This window comes from Tursiops truncatus, chromosome 6 (assembly GCF_011762595.2).
Source record: "Tursiops truncatus isolate mTurTru1 chromosome 6, mTurTru1.mat.Y, whole genome shotgun sequence".
NCBI lineage: Eukaryota > Metazoa > Chordata > Mammalia > Artiodactyla > Delphinidae > Tursiops > Tursiops truncatus.
This window is the reverse complement of record NC_047039.1, coordinates 47,779,321-47,791,460: the sequence shown is the minus strand read 5'-3', so window position 1 is coordinate 47,791,460 and position 12,140 is coordinate 47,779,321. Positions and strand designations below refer to the sequence as shown.

Genomic DNA, 12,140 nt, shown 5'->3' with positions numbered 1-12,140 from the left:
CACCCTGATACCAAAACCAGACAAAGATGTCACAAAGAAAGAAAACTACAGGCCAGTATCACTGATGAACATAGATGCAAAAATCCTCAACAAAATACTAGCAAACAGAATCCAACAGCACATTAAAAGGATCATACACCATGATCAAGAGGGGTTTATCCCAGGAATGCAAGGATTCTTCAATATACACAATCAATGTGATTCACCATATTAACAAATTGAAGGATAAAAACCATATGATCATCTCAATAGATGCAGAGAAAGCTTTTGACAAAATTCAACACCATTTATAATAAAAAAAACTCTCCAAGAAGTAAGAATAGAGGGAACCTACCTCAACAAAATAAAGGCCATATATGACAAACCCACAGCTAACATCGTTCTCAGTAGTGAAAAACTGAAATCATTTCCTCTGAGATCAGGAACAAGACAAGCTTGCCCACTCTCACCACTATTATTCAACATAGTTTTGGAAGTTTTAGCCACAGCAATCAGAGAATAAAAAGAAATAAAAGAAATCCAAATTGGAAAAGAAGAAGTAAAACTGTCACTGTTTGCAGATGACACGATACTATACCTAGAGAATCCTAAAGATGCTACCAGAAAACTACTAGAGCTAATCAAGGAATCTGGTAAAGTAGCAGGATACAAAATTAATGCACAGAAATCTCTTCCATTCCTACACACTAATGACGAAAAATCTTAATGTGAAATTAAGGAAACACTCCCATTTACCACTGCAACAAAAAGAATAAAATACCTAGGAATAAACCTACCTAAGGAGACGAAAGACCTGTATGCAGAAAACTATAAGACCCTGATGAAAGAAATTAAAGACAATACAAACAGATGGAGAGATATACCATGTTCTTGGATTGGAAGGATCAACATTGTGAAATTGACTCTACTACTCAAAGTAATTGTCAGATTCAATGTAATCCCTATCAAACTACAAATGGCATTTTTCACAGAACTAGAACAAAAAATTTCACAATTTTTATGGAAACACAAAAGACCCTGAATAGCCAAAGCAATCTTGAGAAAGAGAAACGGAGCTGGAGGAATCAGGCTCCCTGGCTTCAGACTATACTACAAAGTTACAGTCATCGGAACAGTATGGTACTGGCACAAAAAACAGAAATATAGACCAATGGAACAGGATAGAAAGCCCAGAGATAAACCCATGCACATATGGTCACCTTATCTTTGATAAAGGAGGCAGGAATATACAATGGAGAAAAGACAGTCTCTTCAATAAGTGGTGCTGGGAAAACTGGACAGCTACATGTAAAAGAATGAAATTAGAACAATTCCTAACACCATACACAAAAATAAACTCAAAATGGAATAAAGACCTAAATGTAAGGCCAGACACTATCATACTCTTAGAGGAAAACATAGGCAGAACACTCTGTGACATAAATCACAGCAAGATCCTTTTTGACCCATCTCCTACAGAAATGGAAATAGAAGCAAAAATAAACAAATGGGATCTAATGAAACTTAAAAGCTTTTGCACAGCAAAGGAAACCATAAACGAGATGAAAAGACAACCCTCAGAATGGGAGAAATGTTTGCAAATGAAGCAACTGACAAAGGATTAATCTCCAAAATACACAAGCAGCTCATGCAGCTCAATAACAAAAAAACAAACAACCCATTCCAAAAATGGGAGAAGACCTAAATAGACATTTCTCCGAAGAAGACATAGAGATTGCCAACAAACACATGAAAGGATGCTCAACATCACTAATCATTAGAGAAATGCAAACCAAAAGCACAATGATGTATCACCTCACACCGGTCAGAATGGCCATCATCAAGAACTCTACAAACAACAAATGCTGGAGAGGGTGTGGAGAAAAGGGAACCCTCTTGCACTGTTGGTGGAAATATAAATTGATACAGTCAGTATGGAGAACTGTATGGAGGTTCCTTAAAAAACTACCATATGACCCAGCAATCCCACTACTGGGCATACATCCAGAAAAAATCATAATTCAGAAAGAGACACATACCACAATGTTTATCGCAGCACTATTTACAGTAGCCAGGACATGGAAGCAACCTAAGTGTCCATTAATAGATGAATGGATAAAGAAGAGGTGACACAAATATACAATGGAATATTAGTCAGCCATAAAAAGAAATGAAACTGAGTTATTTGTAGTGAGGTGGATGGACCTAGAGTCAGTCATACAGAGTGAAGTAAGTCAGAAAGAGAAAAACAAACACCATATGCTAACATACATATCTATCTAACATACATACATATCTAAAAAACATACATACATATCTAAAAAAAAACATGGTTCTAATGAACCGAGGGGCAGGAAAGGAATAAAGACGCAGATGTAGAGAATGGACTTAAGGGCATGGGGAGGGGGAAGGGTAAGCTGGGACAAAGTGAAAGAGTGGCATGGACATATATGTACTACTAAATGTCGAACAGATAGCTAGTGTGAAGCAGCCGCATAGCACAGGGATATCAGCTCGGTGCTTTGTGACCACCTAGAGGGGTGGGATAATGAGGGAGGGTGGGAGGCGCAAGAGGGAGGGGATATGGGGATATATGTATACATACAGCTGATTCACTCTGTTATACAGGAGCAACTAACACAACATTGTAAAGCAATTATACTCCAATAAAGATGTTAAAAAAATAAAAAAACACAATCCAAAAACAAGAGCAATGTACAGGATCAACCCAAATTTCTTGACATACACAGAGAAAATGTGACGCATTCTCAAGGGAAAAAAAAGATAATCATGAAGACCAGCCCCAAGCTGACCCAGATGTTGCAAGTAGCAGGCAAGGATTAGACAGCTGCTATTTTCACTATGCTTTGTTGCAAAATGGAAAATAAGGTCACAATGAATTAAAAGGCAGGGAATCACAGAAGAGAAAGAGAAATTGTATATGAAAAGAACCACACGTAAATTCTAAAACTGAAAAACACAACATCTAAAATAAAACACTCACTGGATGGGCTTAATAGCAGAATGGAAATAGAGGAAGAAAGAAAGGCTTGGTGAACTTGAAAATGGTTGAATAGAAGCTCTCCAATATGAAGGATAGAGAGAGAAAAAGATTGGGGGAAAGAAATGAACAGAGCCTTGGGTACAGAAAAAATACTTAAAGAAAGAACGGCCAAAATGTCCCCCAAATTAATCAAAGATGCACATCAAAGGCTCTTAAACTACCCAAGCAAGTCTAGCGCCGAGACCTTTTACTGCATGTCTTAATTCTCAGGTCCAATCTATAGAGGTGAGGAAGTATACCTGCACTGGGATAGCTGTGAGTAGAGAAATATGTATTTGAACAGGAAATGTGTAATATTCAATAGGTAGGAAAAGACTCAAGCCTACTACCATCTTGCTTCTTTCCTGGCTTTTCTAAAAGCCCTTTCACTTTTAGCTCTTCCCCCTTACACTCCGATTTACCAAGGAGTCTTGTCAATACATGAAGGAATCTGTGCCACCAACTTCCTGCCCTCTTCCCTGCAGCCAAACCCATCAGGGGTGAACCCGATTCCATCCTCCCCCTCTGCACCTCCATTTCACCCTACCCTCGGCCCCTCTCCCTTTAAGAATAAAGGTCTAACACCATCTTGAAGACTCACCTCTTTTTTCTGAGGCTGTCACTTTGCCCATCTTTAGGGATCTCACTTAGCTAACAAAATAATGTCCCCAAATGGGGCCCAACTGTTTTACATGGTGACGTGCCTAAGGGGAAATGAGGTTTGAAGTACAAACCTCTTATTCATAAACTGATCTCAGGTCTACCCGAACTAAAGGCAGATCCTCTGTGAGAGAATTACTCAGGGCGGCAAGAAACAGTTCAACGTTAAGAAGGGCTGAAAAGCACAAGCATTCACCTCATGGTACCTGCTGTAAATGCCCAAGATTTACAGTCAGTAAGAGCTGTGTGCAGCTGTAATCATGCCTCATGCTGGGATGATAACCTTTCCAGAAACCAGGTGTTTTTTGTGTCTGAGCTTAATCGCCAAACCTAGCCAAGCCACGGGCCACATGACTTTTTCATGCAGCAGGTGGCAGCCCCAATCTCAGAAACTAAGCCAGGTCAGCCTTTAGAGAGGTAAGTGGGTCGGACATTCTAATAATCAGAGTTCTAAGGGCAGAAGGATGACGATCCACACAGACACAGAGGTGTGCAGACACAGGGCTGGCCCATCCTTTCCCCAGCATCCTCTGGCAGAGAACCTAGATGACAACAACTCTACATTGCCCAATGGGGAACACTTTTACTGTATGTATTCAGATACGGGCCAGAGTCTCTGCTGAGTTTATAAAGTTCAGAAAAGATGGTTAGTACAATCTCGATTTTTGTTAATTTATGTCAATAAAAGCCCACCAAAGCTCAAAAAAAAAAAAGAAGGCATCCTGACAGGGGCATAGGTTTTTTTTTTTTCAGTCTATGAAAATGTGCCCAGCAGGGTAGGCACAGGGCTGAGAAATGATGAGACTGAGGGACGGGGGAGAGAAGAGATGCCTTCTGCTCATCCGTCCCTTAGTCCTCTTTCTGGGGAAGGAAATAAAGGAGAGGAGAGAAGCACTTCTGTTCTTTTTTCTTCCCATGGGTAACCATGATCCTGCCACTTTTCTTTTTAAGGCTCTTACAATCATTAATAAGTTGTTTTGGAAATTCTTTCAGTATCTTCATTCTTCCACTTCGGCCGTATCTTAACATGAATGATTTTGTTATTCTGGCCTTGGCAGGGACAGAGAGACTTTCTGGGTGAAATGTTTATTGTTGTAAGTGACACAAGGCAAGGATAATTTAGGACAGGTCAAAGGGCAAGTTTTTGTTTTGCAAAGCACCATCAGGAAGAGGGAGGGCATGTGGGGCTCCACTGGAGGCCTCAGAGCTAGGGGATGGGACAGGACGCCTGCTCCAGAGAAAGGATTTGTTCTCATTCTCCTGAGCTTGTGGGCAACAAAAAGAAAGCACTCCTCAACATCCAACACTCCAAGTATCCAAATATTTCCAGGACAATATCTGAAACTGGCCTGTACTCTGTATTCCACAAGGCACTCTTGACTTCCTGCAAATTGGGTACAAAGAGAAGTGAAGACCAGCACCTAGAAACTGAACGTGATGTTTGTAATCCATTCCTCAACACTGCTCTTATCCTTTCCTACCAATTACATGTCTCTTATACATAAGCCTAGTTCCTTTCATGAGCACTGACTGTGGTTTCTTAAAACGAAAAGCAATGCTCCAGAATGATCCACTTCTCTTGTTGTGGTCTTTAGACTCATAGAAACAAAGAACGCCGTTTTCCTGGGAAAATGAAGCCCAAACTTTAAGGTTTATATTGTTTAGTAAGTCACAGGCTGAAAAACAGGTTGCATAGATTACATTTTTTTTTCATGAATCAGGACCCAGAAACCTTGTGCTGACCTCAAATCATTTAATATAACTACTCAGCATAAAGGTGACCTGATTCAAGTCAAGAGTCAGATAAGACCCTCGAGTCCCTCTCATTCTCAAGCGGCCCCTGTCCAGGGGTTCCCACAAAGCCGAGAAATCCCTGGGCTTCATTCCCCACATTGTGGGTCTTTTCTGATAACCCAGACATGGACTTCTTCCTTTGGATCTAGAAGACAGCAGCTTTTAGGAGGAATACTTCATGCCTCCAACCCACATTCTAAACAGAGGACATTTCCAGGCCCGTCCTGGGGGAAACTGAATGAACTGGTGTTCTGCTCAGCCAGGGTCACCTGGGACCTTTACAGAAAAGCACAAAATTGCGAGGCAAAGGGGGAAGCAACAGGAAGAAATTTTACCAGGTCTTGCAAACCTGTAACGTGCGGGCATCATGGTAGAACAATTTCACCTCCACCACACAGCAATCCTGCCCTGTAGGGATGAGGAACTTGGGAGGCAGAGAAGGCGCCCAGCTCTCAGGTCTCATGTGGGGACTGAGTTCTACAACCTGGAACACTGCCCAACTGACTCAAAGACGTTTCTACTCCTCTGGGTCACCAGTCACAGGTCATCACCTGGAGATCACTAACTGAGCTGTCAACAGCAGATTCTGTTAGAGCCCTGCAGCATGTGGAACAACCCTGAGACTGATCATGTGTGCCCACCCCCTCAGTACAGATACCTCTGCAGGCCTGACACGCTGAGCCACGGGGTTCAGTCTCCTCACAGAGCTGGAGCTCAAGAGCCAGAGTTGCTAAGTCAAGGGTAATGTAAAAGGAACTATTCTTTGTTCATATTCCTGAAGAATGTTCAAGGGGACCCCAACTCAAACTCTATAGCATAATTTCAAAAAAGCTCAAGTTCTCTTTCACCACGACCGACACCACTACCACCACCCAAGCTGACCTAGAGCTTCTGTGCAGAAGCCCAAAGCTCCTTTTTCTGCAGTAGCCACCCTCTTTCTAGTTATTATTTTCCTTTCATAGTTAACTTAACCTCCCACCCTTTTGATGTAGATCAATTTACAATTCCCACCCCACGGCTCCCCCTTCCCCCGCCCCAAGTAAGAATCCTTTCTCTTTAAGAGGGGACTAGGGAAAACTAAACAGGCTAATAAATGCAGGATTTTCTTTCAGAGATACAGTAAATTAACATTCAAGCAGTAATAGCATGTATTGATAGTGCACGTCAATGCAATTTGAACGTTAGGTTAATGCTGTACGTTACTCCAGTAGTGGTGTGCGTTTATACGTTCACACTATTGCCCTCACCTAAATGTGGTCAGGCCTTCCATTGGCGCGGACGCTTTCTGGTACTCCAGCTTGGGCTTGAAGGACTCTCTGGGCAGGTAAGAGCGATAGAGAGGGTAGTTCTTGGTATATTCGGAGAAAAGACATGGTTTCTCTGTTTTATCATATATCTTGGTAGGGAGGTGTGGACAGTGATGCCGCCTAATTTAAAAAAAAGAAAAAAGAAAACAGGAATGTTAGGTTAGTTACCTTCTTGGGAAGAATACATTCAGTTTGCTACCTCCTCAAAATCTGACCCAGAGTATAAAATCATGACTGCCGGCATTGAAAACAGCACTTTAACCCTTCCTTTTCTCTACTGAACTATGTGAGGCGGCCAGAATTTCTTAAATGATCTGTAACTGCAATTGGTTAATGGTCAAAATTCCTTGAACCATAAAATTATGCACAAGCACGGCTGATGACCAGCCATCACACGTGCCATGCTGCTTGTTTAAATACTGAAATACTTCCATACCATAATAGGTGAACGGTTGTGGCCCCCAAGGCATCTGAGTGCCAACCTAGTCCCTCCCCTGAGACCCTCCCTCCCAATCACCCAGCAATTAAGGGCTTAACACCTGCCCTAATGGGGGCTCCAAGGCTGTGCTCTAGGGCCAGGCTACTGTCTTTCCTCATTAGTTCCTGGGTCAATTCAGAATATCACCCTCGCACACAAGTGGCATCATACACAGCAGAACCACCTCAGTTCTGAGTCTACTAAACACCACTGACTATGTGCAACCATTTTTACATTGAAAGCCTGCCTCCTTTATTCTTTCAGGTCTCACTTCACTTAGGCTTCCGCTGACCATCTTTACCTAAAATACACCCCTCCACGCCCTCACCTCTCAAACAGAGTTCCTCTCATCACGTGGATGCCTTTCCCATCACTTACTCTTATCTGTAATTGGCACATCTGTTGCTGAGTTTATTATCTGTCTCATCTGTCAAGCTCAGAACCTTTTTCTATCTTGTTCACGGCTACATCCCTAGTACCTCTCATATCCTGCCTGGCACAGAGTAGGCATTCAATAAACATTTATTAAACGAATACTGAACATATGAATGAATGATTTAATAAACTTTATGCCTCATTATGCAGGGAGATGATAGATAATAATTTGAAGTTATAATTTATAGTGAGGTTTTCCATTTTACATGCATGGTAATAAATGACCTTATTATTCTACTTGCAGGTGAATAAAGGGCAGCTATTTGAGCTGTCCAAAACAAAGCAGTGTATCAATTATTTAAATGCCCACATACAATCCTTGCAAACCAGCTAGGGTACCTCTAATCATCAGACACCAGCACATCCACCAAACTCCATGTTAGCGATCTCCAACTTAGTTACATCCAGAAATGGCACAGAATTTTAAAAAACTTTTTACACTAAACTGATTCTGATTACAGAAACTAAGATACACAGTGTTCTGGGGCAGCACATCAGAGAAAAGAGAAACACACATACAGAAAACTCATCACTGCTCCAATCAAAAGCTGGTTTCTAGGCAACAGTTAGCGTGCTGCTCCCACTGTTAATAAGTTCAACCCTCTACATGAATATTGCTGCCACCACTGTTATTACTGTGTGCCTCTCTTCAACCTCCAACCACCGCCCTGTCACCTGCCCCCACCAGGGAAAATGGTCAACACCTGCATGGTTCGTACGGGTAGAGCTGCATATGAACAAGTTTATCCCTATTTTCATTTCACGTGTAGATTTGTGTATCAGATTAGGATTCCTACAAACCTCAAATTAAAAGCCAAGAAGTGCTGGTTACTCAAAAATACCTCTGCAGATATATTTTATTCACCCAGACTCTGAGAGAGAAATCAAGACTTTATTAAGGGTAACTCAGATTCAGGCACTTGCAATAAAGTGGACTCCACAGGCCTAACAGTATTTTCCCTCTCTAGTGCCCTTTTTTTTTTTTTTTTTTTTTTGCGGTACGCGGGCCTGTCACTGTTGTGGCCTCTCCCGTTGCGGAGCACAGGCTCCGGACGCGCAGGCTCAGCGGCCATGGCTCACGGGCCCAGCCGCTCCACGGCATGTGGGATCTTCCCGGACCGGGGCACGAACCCGTGTCCCCTGCATCGGCAGGCAGACTCTCAACCACTGCGCCACCAGGGAAGCCCTCTAGTGCCCTTTTATAAACCAGTAAAACTTTGCTTTTATATAACCCCCTTTCTATATTGTTACTTTTAAGAAATGTAACATATTGTAAAAGGCTCATTCCAAAAGAAAAATAAATTAAATGGCAAGAAACTACATTGCAACTGGTATTATAAGAGGGGATTTCAGTATAGCAACACGGTTGCATCCAGACGTTGATGTTCCATTAAATGGAATTACATATAATATATATTTATAGGGCAGATTTTATTCATTTGACGTGTTGGTAGTTAACTAAGACCTTGTCTCACTTTGGAACATCAAAATCTCTCAACTGAAAGTCAACTTTTCATCACCTAGTGTGCTCATGGTGCCACCCTCTTTCCTCACCTGTGCCCACCCCAGCTTGAATGTCCCTCTCAAGACAGGAAGCACCATGTATTCACCTTGTTGGTGAAGTTTAAAGGTGGAACCCCTTTATCCAGGAGCTCCTCAAGGATAAAGACCAAGTCTTCTACTTCTGTGTTCTGGAAACTAGCCCAATATCTGATATATTTTATTGAATAGCAGATGGACAGTGTATAAGAGGATGAACTGCTGAAAGAAAAGATATTTACAAAGACATGACTGATTTGTTCTAACATTAGTAGAGCCAAAAGGGAAAATACAGATCAGAGTCTCAGTTTTTATGGACCTAGACAGTGTCTAAATAAAGTTTATGGGATCACCGTGCATGGGGTATTCAAAAGCAGTCTTAACAGTCATGAACCAAAGAAAGGAGAGACCTCTTCTCCCAGCTCTCTGATGCTTCTACCATTTTAAAGGAGCTGGTGGGCCACCTTGTTCAGGAGCACACTGAAACAAGCCAAGATGGGCCAACAGACAGAGAAGAGAAGGAGAGTAAGAAGGTTTGCTTAATCTATCAGAACTCTGAAGTCTTTCCACTCCAAGAATTACTAAAGGACCACAAGTAAGAGGAAATAATCCAGACTTTTTCTGACATTTGGTAAAGGGAGCAGTAGAGACCTTTCAATGGAACCCAGAAAAAGTTAATAGCTGACACCAGCTAGAATCATAGAATTTTTTTAATTGAAAGGGGCCATGGAAAATATTTGATCTAACGTCCGCACTACACAGATGAAGTATCTGAAGCTCAGAGAACCATGTATGTAACCTAGCCATAGAGAGAAACTAGGTCTCCATCACATCTGAATGAGCAAGTATGTTTCCTGAGGTGCACCCAGCTCAAAGCCATCTAGGACTCAGATGACCCCAGAATGGATGACAGAACTTTAAGTATATAACTAGTCCCTCCAGAATAGCACCATCCAATAGAAACAGAAGGCGAGCCATGAATGAGAACCACATGTGTCATTTTGTTGTTTTTTGGGTTTTTTTTTTTGCGGTACGCGGGCCTCTCACTGTTGTGGCCTCTCCCGTTGCGGAGCACAGGCTCCGGACGCGCAGGCTCAGCGGCCATGGCTCACGTGTCCAGCACCTCTGCGGCATGTGGGATCTTCCCGGACCGGGGCACGAACCCGTGTCCCCTGCATCGGCAGGCGGTCTTTCAACCACTACGCCACCAGGGAAGCCCCACACATGTCATTTTAAATTTTCTAGTAGCCACATTAAAAAGGTCAAAAGCAGGTGAACTTAATTTTAATATTTTACTTTTAATCCAATCTATCCAAAATACCATTTCAACATGTAATCAATACCCAAAATTGAGATATTTTCCTTTCTTACTATGTCTTCAAAATCCAGTGTGTGTCTCACATTGACAGCACACGTCAGGAGGACCACGTTTCAAGCCATATGTGGCGGTGGATTCCCCACTGGGAAGTGCAGGTACAGACAGAAGAACTGCAAGCACCCTGGTGCTGGAAGCTCCCCTACAGATGGAGGAAAGACAAAGATGCTTAGAAGTATTTTTGTTGACAAATAGGGTATCTGCCTCTTGGACTCTCTGACCTGCCTTCATGTAACACAATCAAAGGCATTAAAAGACATGAAAAATTAGTTGGAGGATTTTTTCATTATCTCCTCACTCCACAGAGCTCAGCTTCAGTGTTATGCACCTGGAATGCACCCTGTAGCTGCTCTCTTTCCTGCCACCTCCACTTTTCCAACATGTTTCCCTTCCTTCGAGGCCCATCTTGAATGCTACTTCCACCACCACCGTCACCGCCATCACCACCACCACAGGAAGCTACTGATGATCCCACTGTACCCTGTTACTGGCCGTGACTCTCTCTCCTCTGATTGTGCATGGTGTAGTGTCCCTACCTCTTTCAGGACCCTTTACTGCTCTGCTCTGCCTTGCATGGTCCTCTACTTATCAATTTTCAGGTTAAGAATTTTCATGGTTGCAAACAAAACCATTCATGGGGGGAAAGCATGGTAATTCTTCCTGCCACCAAGAGGCAGCATGAACAGTAGCTACTAGAATATCACTTTGAACTTTTCAAACAAATGAACTTCCAGTAGTTCTTTAGAACCCAACCTGTTTGTAAGCAGAACAGCTTTCGGTGGATATGGGTGACTCGTCTTGCCTCTCTCATGGTCTTTTAGAATCCCCTGCTGAGCCCAGCCTGCTGTGGGCAGTGAGGAGGGCTCTCCATTCCAGGAGGCAGAGGGCATGGCAGAAGGAGACTCTGGAGGCAGGAAGATGTGGTTTCCAATCCTAGCTCTGTCACTGACTGCTTGTGTAACGTGGAGAACATTACTTAACTCTTCTGAACTTTGATTTCCTCCTCTGTAATTTGTGGCTAACAACTTCTACCATTTAGTATGATTGTGTGACCTTCTCCTCAGATACCAGAGGAAAAATGCCTAGCCCAGTCTAAGGCAAGCACTCTGATTAAGAGGCTATGTTTATTGAGCAATTACTGTACACCACATGGGCTAGGAGTTCTGTATCTCATCCCATCTAATCCTTACAGCAACGCTACGATGGAAGCACTCTTATTTTCCTCATTTTACAAACATGAAGACTGAGGTTGAAGAGATGTGATCTCATTGAAGGTGACAGAGCCAGATGGTAATGAAGTCAGGACTTAGAACCCCAGGCTTTCTGCCTGGTTCCAAAGCCTGTGCTCTTAATCACAGCCATATACTGTGTGGCTTAATGGGATGCCAGCCTGTACCAAACACCTCTGTTTCCTGGCTGCTCTGATAAACCTAAGGGCAGTCAATTAATAGGCAGTTCTTAGACCTACCCATTCCCCGTCCCCCTAGCTACACTCAGCCTTCCAGGACAGGATGTGCCCCTCTTTCCCGA

At 42.7% G+C, this 12,140-nt stretch overlaps 1 protein-coding gene across 1 annotated transcript in view; it reads right to left on the bottom strand.

The window, feature by feature from the left end:
- Positions 1-12,140, bottom strand: part of SAXO1 (stabilizer of axonemal microtubules 1) — a 100,551-nt gene that overhangs the window by 24,005 nt on the left and 64,406 nt on the right. The window contains exon 2 of the mRNA XM_019934096.2: positions 6,724-6,903. Coding sequence (XP_019789655.2) covers positions 6,724-6,903 — 180 coding nt within the window. The remainder of the gene's footprint in view (positions 1-6,723; positions 6,904-12,140) is intronic.